This window comes from Bombina bombina, chromosome 6, assembly GCF_027579735.1.
Source record: "Bombina bombina isolate aBomBom1 chromosome 6, aBomBom1.pri, whole genome shotgun sequence".
Classification (NCBI taxonomy): domain Eukaryota; kingdom Metazoa; phylum Chordata; class Amphibia; order Anura; family Bombinatoridae; genus Bombina; species Bombina bombina.
The window spans coordinates 600,842,529-600,865,292 of NC_069504.1; the positions used below are offsets into that span (position 1 = coordinate 600,842,529).

At 38.4% G+C, this 22,764-nt stretch overlaps 1 protein-coding gene across 1 annotated transcript in view; it reads right to left on the bottom strand.

The window, feature by feature from the left end:
* Positions 1–22,764, bottom strand: part of LRRK1 (leucine rich repeat kinase 1) — a 395,700-nt gene that overhangs the window by 160,840 nt on the left and 212,096 nt on the right. The window contains exons 10-12 of the mRNA XM_053717594.1: positions 21,357–21,494; positions 20,328–20,440; positions 1,449–1,525 (exon numbers count right to left, since the gene is read on the bottom strand). Of these exons, the coding sequence (XP_053573569.1) occupies positions 1,449–1,525; positions 20,328–20,440; positions 21,357–21,494 (328 nt within the window). The remainder of the gene's footprint in view (positions 1–1,448; positions 1,526–20,327; positions 20,441–21,356; positions 21,495–22,764) is intronic.

Sequence of the window (22,764 nt, forward strand, 5' to 3'; positions counted from 1 at the left end):
GTGTGTGTGTGTGTGTGTAGATGTGTGCATGAGCGTGTGTGTGTGTGTGTGTGTGTGTGTGTAGGTGTGTGCATGTGCAGATGTGAGCATGAGTGTGTGTGTGTATAGATGTGTGCATGTGCGCACGAGTTTGTATGTGTATATGTGTGCATGAGTGTGTGTGTAGATGTGTGCATGTGCGCAAGAGTGTGTGTGTGTAGATGTGTGCATGTGCAGATGTGTGCATGAGTGTGTGAAGATGTGTGCAGATGTGTGCATGAGTGTGTGTAGATGTGTGCATGAGTGTGTCTAGATGTGTGGATGAGTGTGTCTAGATGTGTGCATGAGTGTGTCTAGATGTGTGCATGAGTGTGTGTGTGTAGATGTGTGCATGAGTGTGTGTGTGTGTAGATGTGTGCATGAGTGTGTGTGTGTCTAGATGTGTGCATGATTGTGTGTGTGTGTAGATGTGTGCATGAGTGTGTGTGTGTGTAGATGTGTGCATGAGTGTGTGTCTAGATGTGTGCATGTGTGTGTCTAGATGTGTGCATAAGTGTGTGTAAATGTGTGCAGATGTGTGCTTGAGTGTGTGTGTAGATGTGTGCATGAGTGTGTGTGTGTGTGTGTAGATGTGTTCATGTGTGTGTGTGTAGATGTGTGCATGTGTGTCTAGATGTGTGCATGAGTGTGTGTGTGTGCAAATGTGTGCGTGTGCAGATGTGTGCATGAGTGTGTGTGTGTGCAAATGTGTGCGTGTCTAGATGTGTGCATGAGTGTGTGTGTGTGTGTGCAGATGTGTGCATGAGTGTGTGTGTGTCTAGATGTGTGCATGAGTGTGTGTGTGTCTAGATGTGTGCATGAGTGTGTGTGTGTGTCTAGATGTGTGCATGAGTGTGTGTGTGTGTCTAGATGTGTGCATGAGTGTGTGCGTCTAGATGTGTGTAGATGTGTGCATGAGTGTGTGTGTAGATATGTTCATGTGTGTGTCTAGATGTGTGCATGAGTGTGTCTAGATGTGTGCATGAGTGTGTCTAGATGTGTGCATGAGTGTGTCTAGATGTGTGCATGAGTGTGTCTAGATGTGTGCATGAGTGTGTCTAGATGTGTGCATGAGTGTGTGTCTAGATGTGTGCATGAGTGTGTGTCTAGATGTGTGCATGAGTGTGTGTATGTGTCTAGATGTGTGCATGAGTGTGTGTGTGTGTCTAGATGTGTGCATGTGTGTGTGTGTGTGTGTGTGTCTAGATGTGTGCATGTGTGTGTGTGTCTAGATGTGTGCATGAGTGTGTGTGTCTAGATGTGTGCAGATGTGTCTAGATGTGTGCATGTGTGTGTCTAGATGTGTGCATGAGTGTGTGTGTGTAGATGTGTGCAGATGTGTGCATGAGTGTGTGTCTAGATGTATGAGTGTGTGTGTGTGTGTGTGTGTATAGATGTGTGCGTGTCTACGAAATACTTTTTTTCTATACCAGAATCATTGACCATCTTTGTTTTATTCTTAGTGGAGAAAAATGGCATTCGTCTGGTTCGGGCTCCTTCCTCATTTCTGTAAAATAAAAAAATGAAATAATTTGCAAAGTTACAAAAAATACAATTGTTACAAACTAAGCTGTACCATCACAATGTGTGTCAGATTATTGATCATAATTAACATTCACCTAAATTACAAGTTGTGTGGTACGGCTTTACCGCTGAAAAATTTGACCTTTGTGTGCGGAATATGCAGGTCTCCCGTTTTACAAGTCGCTACGGTACAGCTATACTTCAAGCGTTTTAGCCCTTACGCAACTCTCCATTCCGCACTCAAAAAATGGCTTTTGAGTCCGGGATTTCCATAGCGCCTGTTTTACAGGTTATGCGGTCTGGCTAAAATGCTTGCGTTATAGTCTATACCGCCACAATCTATTCTGCTATCTGAGACCAGTAGTTATGGATTTTGTGAAACAAAAATGTTTCACAAAACTCATAACTAAAATGTTACAAAGTACACTAACACCCATAAACTACCTATTAACCCCCGCATCACAAATACTATATTAATCCTATAAACCCCCCCCCGGACATAGCCAACACTAAATAAACCTATTAACCCCTAAACCGCCAGCCCCCCAACGTTAACACCTAAATAAAGTTATTAACCCCTAAACCACAGGTCCCCCACAGCACTACTACTATAATAAACCTATTAACCCCTAAACTGCCAGCCCTCCACATCGCCAACACTAAATAAACCTATTAACCCCTAAATCAGCGGCCCCATCACAAAACACTAAATTAAACTATTAACCCCTAAACCTGAAACCCCCTAACTTTAAATTAAAATTACAATATAACTATCTTAAAATAAATAAAAAACTTACCTGTGAAATAAAAAAAAAACTAAGATTAAACTATAAATTAACCTAACATTACTATATTTAAAAAAAAAAAAAAAAACGAAAAATAAAAAACCTAAGTTACAAAATCAAAAAATCCTAACACTACAAAAACATTTAAAAAAAACTAATATTACAAAAAAAAAAAAAAGTATGCTTACCTGATATATGTATTTCTTTCCGGGCATGGAGAGTCCACGATTTCATTCCAATTACTAGTGGGAATTCAACTGGCCAGCAGAAGAATACCAGTCATTTGGCCAAAGGAAACGGAAAAAGAAGATAACACAAGGATATAGAGGTGCCTGAGGTATGTACACAAAAACCGCCGTCTTAAATTTAAATAAGGGCGGGTCGTGCACTCTCCATGCAAGGAAAGAAATACATTTATCAGGTATGCAAAAGTTTTGCTTTCTTTCCTATGGCATGGAGAGTCCACAATTTAATTTCAATTACTAGTGGGAGCCCATACCCAAACTAGAGGACACAGAACGAAAGGGAGGGAGAACAGAACAGGCCGACCTAAACAAAAGGCACCACCTCTTGAAAAACTTTTCTCCCAAAAGGAGCCTCAGCCGAGGCAAAAGTATCAAAATGTAGATTTGGAAAGGTATGCAATGAGGACCATGTGGCCCCCTTGCAGATTTGCTCCACAGAAGCTTTATTTTTGAAAACCCAGGAAGAAGAGACAGCTCCAGTGGAAAGAGCCATAATTCACAAAGGAGGCAGTTGACCAGCTGTCTCATAAGCTAACCAGATAACACTTCTCAACCAGAGAGTAAAAAGGCCTTCTGAGCCTTACTCTACTAGAGAAACCAACGAAACAAAGCTGAAGATTGCCTATAATCTTAGTTGCTTGAAATAATTTTTTTTAGAGCATGCACAACGTCCAGGTTATGCAACAGGTGTTCCTTCTGAAAAGAAGGAAGGATTGTGACAAAAAAAAAGAACAACAATATCCTGATTGATATTGTGATCCAACACTACCTTAGGAGGAATCCCAACTTAGTATGAAGGACCACTTTATCCGCATGAAAAATAAGGTAAGGGGATCACACTGCAGAGCCAAAAGCTCTGAGACTTTGAGCAGAAAAAAACAAAACTTTCCAAGATAACAACTTGATATAAATCGAAAGCATCGGCTCAAACAAAGCCTGCTGCAAAACTTTAAGAACAAGAGTAAGGCTCCAAGGAGGAGCAAGTGGGTTAAATTTAGACCTGATTATGACCAAGGCCTGAACAAAGATTGAACATCTGGCAGATCTGCCTGACTTTGAACAAAAAAATAGACAGTGCAGAAATCTACACCATACCAAATCCTACAAGCAACCGGCTTACAAACCTGAAGTACAGTCTCAAAGACCTTCTCAGAAAGGCTACGCCTAGCCAAAAAATTGGCGTCCAATCTCCAAGCTGTCAGCTTCAGAGAATCCAGATTTGGGAGAAGGAAGGGACCCTGAAGTAGAAGGTCCTTCCTCAGAGGAAACCTCCAAGGTGGAAAAGATGACATCTTCACCAGATCCTGTGAGTCTATGCAGGAGCTATAAGAATTACAGACGCTCTCTCTCCTGATTGATACGAGCAATGACTCGCAGAAGGAGAGCAAATGGAGAAAACAGAAAAGCTAGACCGAAGATCCAAGGCACCATTAGCGTATCGATCAGATCAGCTAGACCTCTAGATTTTGACCCATACTTTGGAAGTTTGGCTTTTTGATACGACGCAATCAGATCCAACTCCGGACCCTTCACCTGAGGGATATCATGTAGAATACCTCCGGATGGAGAACCCACTCCTCGGGATGAAAAGTCTGTCTGCTCAGAAATCCGCTTTCCATTGTCCACCCCTGGAATATGGATGGCAGATAGGAGACAATTGTGAGATTCCGCCCACTGGATAATGCGGGTCACCTCCTTCATTGCTTAAGAAGTCAGAGTTCCTCCCTGGTGGTAGATGTATGGCCCCGAGGAAATGCTGCCCGATTGGAATCTGATAAACCGGACCAAAACTAGTTGAGGTCAGGCTGATAATGCAATGAAGATTGCTCACAATTCTGTAATGCTTATGGGAAGAGAAGACTCCTCTTGAGTCCAAAGACCCTGATTTTTTTAAGGAACCCCAAACTCTCTCCCCAGCCTGACAGGCTGGCGTCCGTGAACACCTTCACCCAGGAAGGTCTCAGAAAGTATCCACCCTGAGACAAAAAATCCTGTGAAAGAGAATATCTTGTTAGAGAATCCAGAGCTATTCTCTATGAGAGATCTGAGTGGTCTCCGTTCCATTGACTGAGCATGCATAGTTGTAGAGGTAACAGATGGAACCGACCAAATGGAATGATGTCCATGGAAGCAACCGTCAGACCAAATACCTCCATGCACTGAGCCACTGATGGACGGACAGAGGACTGAAGAGAAAGGCAAGAAACAAGAAGTTTGTATTTTCTGACATTTGTCAGAAAAATATACATGGATAGAGAATCTATAATTATTTCCTGGTATCTAGTACTAGGGAACCCTATTCCAGATTCGCCTTCCACCCGTGGGAACGCAGAAAAGACAACAACATCTCAGCATGAGCTTTTGCTAGCTGAAAAGATGGCGCGCTAACCAAGATGACAACTAGGTAATGTGCCACCGCTATTCCCTGAGATCTGACCACCGTCAAGAGATCCCCTAGAAACTTTGTAAAGATTCGAAGAACCGTAGTCAGACCAAAGGAAAGAGCAACAAACTCGAAATGTTTGTCCAGAAAAGCAAACCCCAGAAAACTGGAAATGTTCCCTGTGAATGGGAACATGAAGATACGCATCCTTCAGATCTATGGTAGTCATAAACTGACCCTCCGGGTAGAATGGAACAAAGTTTCCATTTTGAAGGACAGAACCTTGAGGATTTGTTGAGACACTTTAGGTCTAAAATGAGATAAAAGTTCCCTCTTTTTTGGGAACCACAAAAAAATTTGAATAGAATCCTTGACCCTATTCCTTTATGCAAATTGTTTGTCCCTTCTATTGAAAGAGAAGGACATATATGTAAAATTAAGCATATACCTGCAGAGTAAAATACTGCAAATATACAGCAGGAAATGATTAAAATAAGCAAATAGAATGCTTATAGCAATTTGTATCCTATGGTTTACTGCACAGAGAAAAAATAAACCATGAAACATAAAATTACAAAACATGCATTTAGAATTATTTACATGAAAAAAAATGCTTATAACAATCTCCCATATATATTAAACGGTAAAAGCAGAAGCTTGGTTTGGAAGTTACATCTGCCGACCAAGACTTTAACTAGAGAGCTCTGTGAGCTAGAACTGCAAGGTTGGAGATCTTGGCTCCCAGTCTAACCACTTGCATGCTGTCATCACAGATAAAGATATTAGCCAGCTTAGCACCTTGATCCTATCCTGGATTTCCTCTATAGAAAATAAGGTGGAGAAGGAATCACATCAATAAGATGCTGCCCCCGCAACCGTAGCAACAGGTTTTCATTGTCCTGATGAAAGTACATCTGTTTTAAGAAAGACTCTAGCTTCTTATCCATGGGATTCTTAAAAGAAGCACTATCCTCAATAGGATTGGTGGCTTTCTTGGCCAGAGTAGAGATAGCTCCCTCTACCTTAGGCACAGTGCGCCACAAGTCACTGGAAAAAACATTCTCTTAAAAAAAGGGGACGGGGAAAAAAAGATTCCTCTTTCCCTCCTGAGAAATAATTATCGTCATCCGGTCTGGAACTTGAAAAATCTCAACAGATGAAGGAATAACATCAAACACTTGACTTCTTTGGGGTCTCAGCAACAGTAGAGTCGGAGTCTTCCAAAGTAGCAAGGACCTCCTGCAACAGTAACCGAAGGTGCTTCAGCTAAAATTAACTTCCTCTGGATCTACTGAACTAGGACTTGTGTCTCCATCTACAGACTCAGCTTCTGAAAATTCTCCATCAGATCTGCCGAGAAAATGATCTTCTACAGATAAACGAAAAAGAGCGACTATCGCAGACTTAGCGGAGTAAGACTCCTAGAATGAGAAATTCCTAGATATTCTCTTCCTTATCCCAGATAAAGGGAATGCTGTCAATGCTGCAGAAGTTATTAGGGCAGCAAAATCACCTGGTAAATAACTACCCCAGGAACCTGTTAAAATAAACCACAGGGCACTGCCTGTGACGTAAATAAAGCTTGGGGCGATTAAGGAGAAAGACGAGGCATGGTATGGACGACCTCGTCATGAGAGATAACTGGCTCAGAAAAGGATTCTTGTCCCTGTATAACAAAGACTTATTTAAGAATGTGGTACAAAATTGCGTAGGCGGAACAATAGGAACTTCCAAGCAAAAAAATAAAAAAAAGTTTCAAAATTGATAGACAAATTATTAATAGACTCCATAATAAAGGAAAAATCTAATGCCCTTTAGGATAATAAGACCAAGTCTAATCCCCAAAAAGATATAGATAAAAATAAAATAACAGCAATTATTTGTTTGAGTAAAGTAATTTATTACTGCCCTGCACCTCTATAACCTCAATACTAAGGAAAACTCACCCTCCGGAGATCAGAGACTAATTCACTAGTAAAGAAAAAAAACGGAACTCTTCGCCGGCGCAGGAAAACAGACAATTAATATCGTCTACTCAGCACAGCAGTCTCTACAAAGACGATCGTTATCGTCACAGACAGCAGGAGACCTCTTACAAAGAGTCGTCATTAAGCTAGGCTGTTAACGTATCCCTTATGCTCCGCTCTACTAACTGCTTGTATTAAGTCTGAAGCGGTAGCGGAAGGTCACGTGCTACTGAACTTAACTGCGCCTCAAGTGAAAGGAAAACAAAATCGGTGCGAATAAGCGCTACTCCTCCGGTCTGAATATGACCGCAACTTAAAGTGAAGGTAAACTTTGATGAATGAAAGCCCGTTTTTTAAAAATACTATTAAAAACAGGGGCACTTTCAATTATCAAAGTTTAGAAAGCAGCCGTTTTGATTAAAAACTTACCTTTGTTTTTTTCAGAGCCAGAGCAGCTCCCCCCCCCAGAGATCCTCTCTTCACACATCATCAATGACTAATCTGGCTTCCTCCAAACACGGCTTTCCCCCCAGGGGAGTCATGGCCTGAGTGCTTAACTTGTAATCTGGGTGATTATTTGTGCAGGTTTATTCATTAGAACCTCAATTATTAGGATAAATCAGGGGGTTTAAAAGTCTCAGGCAGTGGGCCTCCCCTCTGATGAAAATTATAAGACAGCCCCCCTCATAATAGATGTTACTTTATTTTTTTTCTTTAAAGAACATTGCAATGTTTCAGGGTTTACACAAAGCTATCAAGCAAAAGAGCATCTCACATTTCAATTTGCACTTTGTTACTTCTGTGTTAAACACAAGTTACTGATCAAGACAACAAATACAACAAAGTCTTTGAGCGATTTTTTTCTACCTACTTCCCCCTTTGCCTTATTCCACCACAACATGGCAAGTGTCATAGAAAGCTCTTAAAAACATGTTCTCTATTTTGCCAAAGTCAGCTGCTGCTTGTGGATTCCATAAGATAGTGCTAAGTGTTACTGCTCCAGCGCCTCTCCCCTTATATGTCCTAGAGCCCCACTGGGGAGGCCGCCTCACACTTTTAAAACCATTGGGATAAATCAGTTCAGAGAAAGCCGCTCTTAACTATCAGTGCAGGGGAACAGTTGTGTCTGGAAAATTGTAAACTACAGCTTGGAGATATATCCTACTGTTAGCATTATGGAAAAAAAGTTACAGCCAATTATATTAATCAAATAGAAAAGGACATAAAAGCCACATTTTTTATTTTATGATTCAGATAGAGCTTTCCAGTTTACATCTAATATCAAATTGCTTCATTCCCTTGGAATCCTTTGTTGAAAGAGCAGCAATGGATTACTGGGAGCTTTCTGAACACTAAAATATATACTTTGTTACGCAACTTGACAAGTTTAATTATTGATATATCTTCTATTTTATTAGTCATTTTATTTTTCGTCACTTATTACTAAAAAATGACATCACTGAAATCAAATATAGATATCTACACTAACAATGTTTGCATGAATCGAAAATAAAGTACTGAATCAGGTTACGTATTAATGATATAGCAAAACAATTTAAAAAAAATTCTGACCTTTAAAGGGACAATGTATCGTAAAATTAGTTTAAAATGTATTTCCAAAGACCAAATGCACAGAATAAGAAGTATGGAAATTGCTCATTTAGGTTTATTTTAATTGTTTTTGCTATTTGAAAACACAACCCATTAGATATTATTTATATATACATATACCAGTATCCTTGACAAAGGTCCTGGGTGGAGGACCGAAACGTTGGATTAAAGAGGTAACACCATAATGTGGAATTAATAAAGTGGTGTTCTTGGACTGAAACTGGGTGCAAGGTTTATTTGTTTGACTGTGTTTGGGAGACTCAGCACCAGTTAGTAAGAAGACACAGGGTGTGCAGAGGTAGTGTGTGTGTGTGTGTGTATATATTTATACCTCAGATTATGAGAATAAAACAGTATACAACTGGCATCATTCTCTGAATAGTCACACAGGGAGACGATCAAATAAAAGGGGGAGGTCAAGGAGCAGAAGTAGAGGTAGGGGGGGTAACAAACAGTCAGTTACTAAAGACACAACATACTCTGGTACTTCTGGCAGTGAGGGTGATTCAGGGGATGATATTGGTGCCTCTGGTGGTGAAAATCAGCCAGCACCAAATAAGGGCATTCTCAAGAACACGGCCAAGAATTATGATAAACAGGTTACTATAAATGCCCCTACACAGACACTGAGTACAAATAACTAGATAGTTAAACCTAAATCTCCCACTAACACAGGATCTAAAATATACCAGCAACACCAATACTGTACAGACAGGACCTACTACCAACACAGGCGTAGATCGCCAGGTATTTGAGCAGGTTTTTTACAAACCGGCAGAGAAAACAGGTATAGGGCAAGAGAAACTACAAGAGAGATACACCCTGAGGGGGAACAAAAATACGAAATATCATTGAATAATGTGATAAACTTGTCCTCTTTCAATTTAACTGCCTTACAACTAAGAGCACTCAGTTCCGCTTTGAATTTTGCTCCCACATGTAGTTTCAATTTATTTCAAACTATGCTAGATATTAATAAACTTATCCGCAATATTACCCTTAAGAAACATTTCAGTGGTTCTGCAGCGGAATATAGAGGAGATATGAGGGAGGTAACATTGCCTGTACAATCTCAATCCTTAAACTTTGAGGAAAATTGTGATGTAAGTACACTTGATTACTTGCTGAGACAGGGTAACTCTTTGGATGAAGGAAATACCAGTAATAGTTTCAATGGCTTTAGAAATGTTTCAGAATTTTATCCCATTCAGAATAGGGGACCTGTTCTTGAAACTTTCTACAAAAGAATAGAGGCAGATCTAACTAAATTGAAACTAAACAGTAACTCTATCCAGACTAAAAGATACAATTTGAGCAAAGGTGAAAAAGATGCACTTCTTGAGTTGCAGGAAATCATGATATTGTGATCCGCACAGCGGATAAGGGAGGGTCTGTTGTTGTCATGGATAGATGTGCTTATATTGAAGAAGCACATAGACAACTACATGACTTACACAACTATGTACCATTAGTCAGTGACCCGACCAGCTCTTTTCAAAAAGATTTACTGTCAATTTTGGATGATGGTTTGGAAGATGGGCACCTTGATCAATCTACGTACACATTTTTGTACATTCAACATCCTGTGGTGCCCATCTTCCACCACCTTCCGAAAGTGCACAAGACAATAATGAATGTTCAGGGTCGACCGATAGTCAGTGGGATTGGTTCTATGTTTGAACACATCTCCCAGTGGCTTGATGCTATTTTGCATCCTTTTGTTATCTCCCTACAAAGTTATCTCAAAGACACTAAAGATCTGGTCAATTTGATTGAAAAATTACGCTGGGATAGGAGGAACGTTTGGGTAACAGTGGACGTTACTGCACTTTATTCGTCCATCCCACATGAGTTGGGTTTACAAGCCCTATCGTTCTTCCTTTCCAACTAGTCTAAATTTATTCCAGAATTTGTAAACTATATTTTGAGAATTGCACGGTTTCTTTTAACTCACAATTTTTTCAGGTTTGAGGGCAAGTTCTGTCTCCAGAGATGTGGGACAGCGATAGGGGCGAAGTTTGCCCCCTCCTACGCCAACCTTTTCATGGGATGGTGGGAGCTGTCCCACATCTTTGGAGATAGGAATGCCTTCAAGGATCATATTGCCTTTTACAGGCGTTATATTGACGACCTGATTTTCATTTGGCAAGGGGACCAGTATCTGGTAGAAACCTTTATAGACTACTTGAACGAGAATTCTGTGGGTTTAAGATTCACTCATGAGAAACATGAGACTACCATCAACTATTTAGATCTTACTTTAACAGCTAATAGTGATGGACAGATAGTAAGTGATCTTTACAGGAAACCGATTACCAAAAATACAATTTTGCATGCTAGTAGTTGCCACCCTAAGCATGTACCATTTGCGGTCGCTAAGGAGCAATTTATCAGAATCAAGCGTAATTGTACAGAGGAAAGAACCTACATCAAACAGAGCAGAGATGAGAGAGAGATGAGAGAGAGATTACGAAGGGGGTACCCTAGATATGTCTTGGATAGAGCAACAACGGCATTAGATTGCTTGGACAGACATTCTTTATTACACCATACAACCAATGATGACCAAACACAGAGGGTAGAGTCCAGACATAAAGATCAATTCACCTTTGTCACTGAATACAGTGAGGAATATAAGAGTATCTGTGGAATTGTAAGGAAGCATTTCAAGATGCTTGCAGCCGATGACAAACTTACTGAATGTGTTGACAATGGCTTACGCTGTTCCTACAGGAAGAGTAGGACTTTAGGAAAACTTCTTTCACCCTCTGAGTTGCCCTCTCTGACTCCATCCCTACAGGGCTCCTGGCTTAGACATAGGGGGATGTACAGATGCGGCAGAACCAGATGCAGACCTTGTGAATTTGGCATATTTTCAAAAACAATTTCCGTTCTGAAGTAACACACGAAGAATTTAACATTGGTTCTTGCCTCAACTGTATATCCTCCTATGTCATATATGTTTTGACTTGTGTGTCATCTGCAGTATGTGGGCCTCACCACGAATGATGTCAACACCAGGATAAGGAATCACCTATCAAAACAACAGGGTAGGTATAAGATACAACGCTCAAATCTCAAATGCTATTCCCAAAAGGTAAGTGCACCTCCTAACATCAAACCAAAATAGAAAAAGAACAAGGGGATATGGGAACGCGCTGTACAAAACAGCATATGAGAGGTAAAGAACTATATAAGGAATGTGGATTACACAAGAGTATAATAAAAAACATAATTTATGTAAGAACTTACCTGATAAATTCATTTCTTTCATATTAGCAAGAGTCCATGAGCTAGTGACGTATGGGATATACATTCCTACCAGGAGGGGCAAAGTTTCCCAAACCTTAAAATGCCTATAAATACACCCCTCACCACACCCACAATTCAGTTTAACGAATAGCCAAGAAGTGGGGTGATAAGGAAAAAAGTGCGAAAGCATATAAAATAAGGAATTGGAATAATTGTGCTTTATATAAAAAAATCAAAACCACCACAAAAAAGGGCGGGCCTCATGGACTCTTGCTAATATGAAAGAAATGAATTTATCAGGTAAGTTCTTACATAAATTATGTTTTCTTTCATGTAATTAGCAAGAGTCCATGAGCTAGTGATGTATGGGATAATGATTACCCAAGATGTGGATCTTTCCACACAAGAGTCACTAGAGAGGGAGGGATAAAATAAAGACAGCCAATTCCTGCTGAAAATAATCCACACCCAGAATAAAATTTTAATGAAAAAACATAAGCAGAAGATTCAAACTGAAACCACTGCCTGAAGTACGTTTCTACCAAAAACTGCTTCAGAAGAAGAAAACACATCAAATGGTAGAATTTAGTAAAAGTATGCAAAGAGGACCAAGTTGCTGTTTTGCAAATCTGATCAACCGAAGCTTCATTCTTAAACGCCCAGGAAGTAGAAACTGACCTAGTAGAATGAGCTGTAATCCTTTGAGGCGGAGTGTTACCCGACTCAACATAGGCATGATGAAATAAAGATTTCATCCAAGATGCCAAAGAAATGGCAGAAGCTTTCTGGTCTTTTCTAGAACCGGAAAAGATGACAAATAGACTAGAAGTCTTTCGGAAAGACTTAGTAGCTTCAACATAATATTACAAAGCTCTAACAGCATCCAAAGAATGCAATGATTTCTCCTTAGAATTCATAGGATTAGGACATAATGAAGGAACCACAATTTCTCTACTAATGTTGTTAGAATTCACAACCTTAGGTAAAAAATTCAAAAGAAGTTCGCAGCACCGCCTTATCCTGATGCAAAATCAGAAAAGGAGACTCACAAAAAAGAGTAGATAATTCAGAGACTCTTCTGGCAGAAGAGATGGCCAAAAGAAACAAAACTTTCCAAGAAAGTAATATAACGACTAAAGAATGCATGGGTTCAAAAGGAGGAGCTTGAAGAGCCCCCAGAACCAAATTCAAACTCCAAGGAGGAGAAATTGACTTAATGACAAGTTTTATACGAACCAAAGGTTGTACAAAACAATGAATATCAGGAAGATTAGCAATCCTTCTGTGAAAAAAGAACAGAAAGAGCAGAGATTTGTCTTTCAAGAAACTTGCGGACAAACCTTTATCTAAACCATCCTGAAGAAATATAAGTCTTCCAGACTCTATAATATATCTCTCTAGATACAGATTTACGAGCCTGTCACATAGTATCAATCACAGAGTCAGAGAAACCTCTTTGACCAAGAATCAAGCGTTCAAACTCCACACCTTAAAATTAAGGTTTTGAGATCCTGATGGAAAAAAGAACCTTGAGACAGAAAGACTGGTCTTAACGGAAGAGTCCACAGCTGGCAAGAGGCCATCCGGACAAGATCCGCATACCAAAACCTGTGAGACCATGCTGGAGCTACCAGCAGGACAAACGAGCATTCCTTTAGAATATTGGAGAATACCCTTGGAAGAAGAACTAGAGGCGGAAAGATATAGGCAGGATGACACTTGTAAGGAAGAGATAATGCATCCACTGCCTCCGCCTGAGGATCCCGGGATCCGGACAGATACCAGGGAAGTTTCTTGTTTAGATGAGAAGCCATCAGATCTATTTCTGGGAGTTCCCACATTTGAACAATCTGAGAAAATACCTCTGGGTGAAGACCATTCGCCCAGGTGCAACGTTTGGCGACTGAGATAATCCGCTTTCCAATTGTCCATACCTGGGATATGAACCGCAGAGATTAGACAGGAGCTGGATTCCGCCCAAACCAAAATTCGAGATACTTCTGTCATAGCCAGAGGACTGAGAGTCCCTCCTTGATGATTGATGTATGCCACAGTTGTGACATTGTCTATCTGAAAACAAATGAACAACTCTCTCTTCAGAAGAGGCCAAGACTGAAGAGCTCTGAAAATTGCACGGAGTTCCAAAATATTGATCGGAAATCTCACCTCCTGAGATTCCCAAACCCCTTGTGCCGTCAGATACCCCCACACAGCTCCCCAACCTGTAAGACTTGCATCTGTTGAGATTATAGTCCAGGTCGGAAGAACAAAGAAGCCCCCTGAACTAAACGATGGTGATCTGTCCACCATGTCAGAGAGTGTCGTATAATCGGTTTAAAGATATTAATTGAGATATCTTTGAGTAATCCCTGCACCATTGGTTCAGCATACAGAGCTGAAGAGGTCGCATGTGAAAACGAGCAAAGGAGATCGCATCTGATGCGGCAGTCCTAAGACCTAAAATTTCCATGCATAAGGCTACCAAAGGGAATGATTGTGACTGAAGGTTTTGACAAGCTGATATCAATGTTAAACTTCTCTTGTCTGACAAGGACAGAGTCATAGACACTGAATCTATCTAGAAACCTAAAAAGGTTACCCTTGTCTGAGGAATCAATGAACTGATTGGTAAATTGATCCTCCAACCATGAACTTGAAGAAACAACACAAGTCGATTCGTATGAGATTCTTCGAAAATGAGAAGACTGAGCAAGTACCCAGATATCGTCCAATAAGGAAATACCAAAACCCTGTTCTCTGATTACAGAAAGAAGGGCACCGAGAACCTTTGAAAAAATTCTTGGAACTGAGGCTAGGCCAAACGGTAGAGCCACAAAACTGGTAATGCTTGTCTAAAAAGAGAATCTCAGACACTAAAAGTGATCTGGATGAATCGGAATATGCAGATACACATCCTGTAAATCTATTGTAGACATATAATGCCCTTGCTAAACAAAAGGCAGGATAGTCCTACAGTAACCATCTTGAATGTTGGCATCCTTACATATCGATTCAATATTGATAGATCCGGAACTGGTCTGAAGGAATTGACCTTCTTTGGTACAATGAAGAGATAAAATAAAACCCCAGCCCCTGTTCCAGAACTGGAACTGGCATAATTACTCCAGCCAACTCTAGATCTGAAAACACATTTCAGAAATGCTGAGCCTTTGCTGTGTTAACTGGGACACGGGAAAGAAAAAAATCTCTTAGCAGGAGGCCTTAACTGAAGCCAATTCTGTACCTTTCTGAAACAATGTTCTGAAACCAGAAATTGAGAACTGAATTGATCAAAATTTCTTTGAAGAAAACGTAATCTGCCCCATACCAGCTGAGCTGGAATAAGGTCCGCACCTTCATGGGTACTTAGGAGCTGGCTATAGGTTTTCTATAAGGCTTGGATATATTCCAAACTGGAAATAGTTTCCAAACTGATACCGCTCCTGAGGATGAAGGATCAGGCTTTTGTTCCTTATTGTGAGGAAAGGAACGAAAATGATTATTAGACCTAAATTTACCTTAGATTTTTTATCCTTTGGTAAAAAAGTTCCCTTCCTTCCAGAAACAGTTGAGATAATAATTTATTACCCTGGAAAGAAAGGGAAAGCAAAGTTGACTTAGAAGACATATCAGCATTCCAAGTTTAATCCATAAAGCTTTTCTAGCTAAAATAGCTAGAGACATATACCTGACATCAACTCTAATGATATCAAAAGATGGTATCACCAATAAAATTATTAGCATGTTATAGAATAATAATAATGCTATAAAATTATGATCTGTTACTTGTTGCGCTAAAGCTTCTAACCAAAAAGTTGAAGCTGCAGCAACATCCGCTAAAAATATAGCAGGTCTAAGAAGATTACCTGAACATAAGTAAGCTTTTCTTAGAAAGGATTCAATTTTCCTATCTAAAGGATCCTTAAATGAAGTACTATCTGCCGTAGGAATAGTAACACATTTAGCAGGAGTAGAGACAGCCCCATAACCTTAGGGATTTTGTCCCAAAAAAACTCTAATCTGTCAGATGGCACAGGATATAATTGCTTAAACGTTTAGAAGGAGTAAAAGAATTACCCAAATTATTCCATTCCCTGGAAATTACTTCAGAAATAGCATCAGGGAGATAAAACACTTCTGGAATAACTACAGGAGATTTAAAAACCTTATTTAAACGTTTAGATTTAGTATCAAGAGGACCAGAATACTCTATTTCTAATGCAATTAATACTTCTTTAAATAAAGAACGAATAAATTCCATCTTGAACAAATACAAAGATTTATCAGCATCAACCTCTGAGACAGAAACCTCTGAACCAGAAGAATCATTATTAGTATCAGAATGATGATGTTCATTTAAAAATTCATCTGAAAAAAGAGAAGTTTTAAAAGACTTTTATGTAAACTAGAAGGAGAAATAACAGACATAGCCTTCTTAATGGATTTAAAAAATAAAATCTCTTATGTTTATCAGGAACACTCTGAAAATTAGATGTTGACGGAACAGCAACAGGTAATGTAACAGTACTAAAGGAAATTTTATCTGCATTAATAAGTTTGTCATGACATGCAATACAAACAACAGCTGGAGAAACAGATACCAAAAATTAAAGCAGATACACTTAGCTTGGTAGCTCCAGCACTAGACAGCGATTTTCCTGTAGTATCTTCTGACTCAGATGCAACGTGAGACATCTTGCAATATGTAAGAGAAAAAACAACATATAAAGCAAAATTGATCAAATTCCTTAAATGACAGTTTCAGGAATGGGAAAAAATGCCAAAGAACAAGCTTCTAGCAACCAGAAGCAATGAAAAAATAAGACTTAAATAATGTGGAGACAAAAGCGGCGCCCTTATTTTTTAGCGCCAAATAAGACGCCCACATTATTTGGCGCCTAAATGCTTTTGGCGCCAAAAATGACGCCACATCCGGAACGCCGACATTTTTGGCGCAAAATAACGTCAAAAAATGACGCAACTTCCGGCGACACGTATGACGCCGGAAACGGAAAAGAATTTTTGCGCCAAAAAAGTCCGCGCCAAGAATGACGCAATAAAATGAAGCATTTTCAGCCCCCGCGAGCCTAACAGCCCACAGGGAAAAAAAGAGTCAAATTTTTGAAGGTAAGAAAAAATGATTAATTCAAATGCATTATCCCAAATATGAAACTGACTGTCTGAAAAATAAGGAAAGTTGAACATTCTGAGTCAAGGCAAATAAATGTTTGAATACATATATTTAGAACTTTATAAACAAAGTGCCCAACCATAGCTTAGAGTGTCACATAAAATAAGATTTACTTACCCCAGGACACTCATCTACATGTTTGTAGAAAGCCAAACCAGTACTGAAACGAGAATCAGCAGAGGTAATGGTATATATAAGAGTATATCGTCGATCTGAAAAGGGAGGTAAGAGATGAATCTCTACGACCGATAACAGAGAACCTATGAAATAGACCCCGTAGAAGGAGATCACTGCATTCAAATAGGCAATACTCTCCTCACATCCCTCTGACATTCACTGCACGCTGAGAGGAAAACCGGGCTCCAACTTGCTGAGGAGCGCATATCAACGTAGAATCTAGCACAAACTTACTTCACCACCTCCATCGGAGGCAAAGTTTGTAAAACTGAATTGTGGGTGTGGTGAGGGGTGTATTTATAGGCATTTTAAGGTTTGGGAAACTTTGCCCCTCCTGGTAGGAATGTATATCCCATACGTCACTAGCTCATGGACTCTTGCTAATTACATGAAAGAAAAGTTTATATTTGTTTATAATTGTATTACAATAAGCGATGCCGGCATCTGATACAAAGTAAAATAGTACAATTAAAATAGGATAAGAATCAACATAAATTATAAAACATCAGTGTGTAGTGCTGTAAGTAACTATAAAAATAATAATATGTTGCAAAGTAACACAATGTTAAAATTGAAACAGAGTCAATGTTACCGTCTTTTCACAATCAGGCCAGTGATTAGAGTGTCTGATCCAGCTGTTTATATGAATGCAGGTAAGACTTGGAAAATTCCCTCTGCGTTGTTTTAAAACAGCGAAAAGCTTGCAGAATCTTCTGGCTTGTATCCAATCACTGTGAGTTAAATCTCAAAGACACATTCACAGCCGTATTTGCGGGATGTCCCGTGCTGTGGACCGGTTCCGGTCAGGAGGTCAAAGTGCAGGAGTAATGATAAGCAACGACAGACTTCGTTTCTTTGAAGTAAAAATGAATCAGACTGCTTTTAACAAATGTGGGTCATGGGTGGGAATTACGCATATAGAGTCAATTCATATATTAAAGAGGCTCAATGCACAGCACCTACCGCATATGTAAGTCAAGCAGTTGTATTGCAAGTGAAGTTTGTAACAGCGTCCATATTATTCAGATTCCAGTGCTGGACAGAAGAAAGTAGATCATGGGTATGATGGTATTTCCAAGAAACAACAACTCTGTGAATTAGAGTTGGTCTCAACCACCTTACCTACTACTTAATTTCACAAGTTATGAGCAAATTTCTACGCGTTTCAGCCTGGTCAGGCCTTTATCAAGAACTAGAGGAGACAAGGCACTAGAGGAGACAAGGCACTAGGGAAACGTGAAATGTTTTGGATATTTTGGTTACAGACACGGGTCCCCTTAGGCCTCAATTTTGAATACGACCTAATCAATTATTGGAAATAATGTTCCAAAATTGATTAGTTGGGTCTTACCATACCAGGTGTGTTCTGGTCTGTGACTCTGCATTCAAGGTCTCACTGTTTCTCTAACAAATGATTAGTTTAGCAGAGCATCAAGCTGCTATCTTACGTTGTGATATTGAAGGTATACACTGATAGCATTCATTCCTACATCCTTATAAATTTTGATCATACATATTAAGATTGTTGGATGGAAATGTATATTTATTTGTACTGCCCCCGTATACACCCATCAGGTATATTTGGAGTTCCTCTATGTGGACTTTGTTTATATACCCATAATTTTGGATCCATTGATATTATAACATATATTGAATTGGTTATATCTGGATTAAAATATTTCATGCTTGAATATTAGTTACAAATCCTAATGTGGTTTTTGATGTATATATATATTCATTTATTTACAACAATAATGTGCATAGTACACAGCAGCTTTTATTCTTTGTTGCTTAATATACCGGATATAACAATTATTTATTAACTCAGTCTACTTATTGGTACTCCAAACCAATTTTATCACATAATATATCCTCCCAAATGTTATTTAAGGTCATTTATATTTCTTTCCCATTTTTTGATAGCCAAACTTCTCGTGTAACTTCTCACTATTTGTATATCTAAAATTCAAAATTGACATGTATTATGTTTTACTCAGTACCTGTTGTTTGCAGCAGGGAAGAATTATATGTGATTATTCTAGTCAGGGCAGACAAGTGTATAAGAGGTTAATTGTAGCACTTTAGGAAAACAATTGTGATTGGTATACTGTCAACCTATGAGAGAACAGATGTTCCTTTAAATCACTAACACGTTTACACAATGTCAGCCACGATTACGGCAAGAGGCCGAAACATGTCAGCCTGTTGCTTACGTGTGTGTATTTTTTAAGTGCTTTTGGTGCACCCATGTTTTTTTACCATAAGTGGATTATAATAAAGGATTTCAAGTTTTACTTCGCTCTGGACTTTCATTCTCAAGATTATATATATATATATATATATATATATATGTACAGGTGACCCTCGTTTTACAACGGTTCAATTTACACCATTTCAGAATAACAACCTTTTTTTCCAGTCATGTGACTGCTATTGAAAAGCATTGAGAAGCAGTGCATTTATTAAAATAGCCAGCAGGTGGAGCTGTCCGCTTGTGTTGCAGCAAAGCCAAGCAAGCTGAAATTAATCAGTTTAACCAGACCTGAGCTATCGAGCAGATTTCAAAGGAACAAGATCTTCCTGTCTATAAATCAGTCCAGATTGAAATGCATAGAAAGAACTGTTTGCAGAAAAATGCAAGTGAAGTCTGTATTGTGTGATATTTTTTTAAGTTTATAATGCTGTTTAGCAAATGTTTTTGTTCATTTAACTTAGTTTAATTATATATTCTGTGTTGTGTGATTATTTTATTAGGTTTATAATGCTGATTAGCATTTAAAGTCTTCATTTCAAAGCTTTAAAAATAATGTATTAGGTGTTACTTATGACAATTTTGAGAGGGGCCTGGAACCTATCTCCCTCACTTTCCATTGACTTACATTATAAACTAGGTTTCAATTTACAACGGTTTCGATTTACAACCATTCCTTCTGGAACCTAACCCCGGCGTAAACTGAGGGCTACCTGTATATATGTATATATATATATATATATATATATATATATATATATATATATATATATATATATATATATATATATATAAAATATCTATAAATAACAATGTTGCAGAATTACAGCTGTTTACAATATGTTAGTATGTTTTTTGTTTTTAGTTGATATTCTGAATGCAATGTCCCATTCTGTAGCATTTATCAGGGCACAGCACCTGACCTTCCAAGCTGGTTCTTGGAGACGTCCAGACACTTTAGGTGTTTGCAGGTCCAGGAGTCACCAGAAGGCAGCATAGTCAGCTGATTCCCCGAAAGCTTCAAGCACTGTAAAACCTGGAAAACACCACAGCACAACAGTTACTGTTTAACTTGTCAAAAATTAACCTTTACATTATGCAACGTTGTGGAATTTCACAGGCAGGTTACTCTCGTTAATGAGGTTCACATGCCACCTTGTGGTGAGACTTAAAAATACATGAGTATTTTTATACTTGGTCATATTTTGACACTTATCTTTGTAAGGAGCCCTAGAATGTGTACATTTCAATTACCCAAACAAATATGGCTGAAATTGTAAGTCAATCTAAATTATTTTTTTCCTCAAAGTGCAAAATTAGTAGTCACTTCCTAAGCAATCTAAACTAAACAAAGTCCAAACATGCTGTTTTGAGACTACATATTTTTAAAAGATTAATCACTAACTACAAAAAGAAATGTCCTGCCTCCTTGTATCAGTGTTTGGACATAGTTATCACAAGACACTTGTAGAAAGATCCTTAGAGCCTGATAATGGTTTACTTATATAAACATGTCACCTACTAAAACAATCATATCATAATGTACATTATTGTGCTTACCTGATAATTTAATTTCCATCTGAGAACAATAATGTACATTATATATGTTATAATGTACATTATTGTTCTCAGGTGCAATCTAATTGTTATTTTGGGTGCTTATTCTCTCCACAATCTACTACAAAGGCATCTAAATGCTAAAAAGCAGATTTTTTTTTGTTTCTTCTTTGCTTTAATTACTTATGTTTTAACCCAATGAAATAAGGTCTATGATTGGTTAGTGTTTTTGCATTTCTCTTCTTTAATCCTGAGCTAAGAACATTGGCATCTAGACCTTTTTAGCAATGATTTAAACGTCAGTAAATATATTTAGTTCCCATACTTCTTTCCCTAATACATGAGTCAGAGCAGAGAGAAATCTCCAGGGTATGATATATATATATATTTCTTACCTCCAGCTGGAACACAGACTTAGGGACATCCTTAAGGGCATTGTCCGAGAAATCCACTTCCAGTAGATGATTCCTCCAAAAAACATTTAGGTTCTCTGGTAGAATTTCAATGGCATTTTTTGAAGCCTTGCAACATTTCTGCATACAATAAAACAATATATTTCCATTAATATGTATGTACATGGTATTTATAGGTAATAGAAGTGACTCATCTTGGTTGTGCATAAAAAATATATCCACAGAACTGCACTTTACAGAAAGCAACAAAAAAAGAAAGAGGTTTTGGGAATAAGGATTGGTGTATCTCGGATTTTTTCCAATTGGTGAATATTCCCCTTGACACATATTCTGCCATTTAAATCTATAGAATTACTATTAACATTTGAATAGCAAATGCGACAGTAAAAATTTGGGGGCAAAAACCCAAGAAGAGTACATGCAATCACATTTATTGTTTCTATATATTATAATATATATATAATACACACACACATTCATACATACACTTGAATTTATTCTTACTTAGCTTCAAGAGTTGTATTTAGTTTATTTCTAGTTTTAATTGGTATAAAATGTGCTCATAACAGAAGTATATGAATTTAAAGCACCCGTTTTCTCATGAGATATGAGAATCTATGCTGGGTCTAATTCAAGGTTGTAGGATGTGATTATTCTGCCCACATAGATAAGAACACAGATGGTAGAGTTTTGCTTTGGGAAAAGTATAGAGTTTCAAATTAGGATATTTTATCAAGGTCATTTTAAACTGGAAATTTATAACAAATTTGTAATGGAACTATATTGCCATGCTCCAATAGAGAAATCATGGTTATTTCTTCTTATTAATGCATGCTAATCATTCATATGTAGGTGAGGTGAAGGATCTACAAGACAGGAGAGTTTTTAAAGTTTAGGATACCAAGACGAAAGGGAGGAGAGAGAGAGAGAGAGAGAGAGAGAGAGAGAGAAAGAGAGATATGAGAGGAAGGAGAGAGGAAACATAAATTATGCTTACCTGATAATTTCATTTTCATCTGTGGGATGGAGAGTCCACTGCTTCATTCATTACTTGTGGGAAATAAGAACCTGGCCACCAGGAGAAGGCAAAGACACCCCAGACAAAGGCTTAAATATCTCCCCCACTCCCCTCATCCCCCAGTCATTCTGCCAAGGGAACAATGAACAGTAGGAGAAATATCAGGGTATAAATGGTGCCAGAAGATTATTAACAAATTTAGGTCCGCCGCCAGAGAAACAGGATTCTCCTCCCACAGATAGAAATTAAATTATCAGGTAAGCATAATTTATGTTTTCCATCTTATTTTTGACATTTTTATATTTTTTCACATATATTACCATTTTTTTATCATTTTTTCACCTTTGTGTATACACATATTTTTTTAACCTT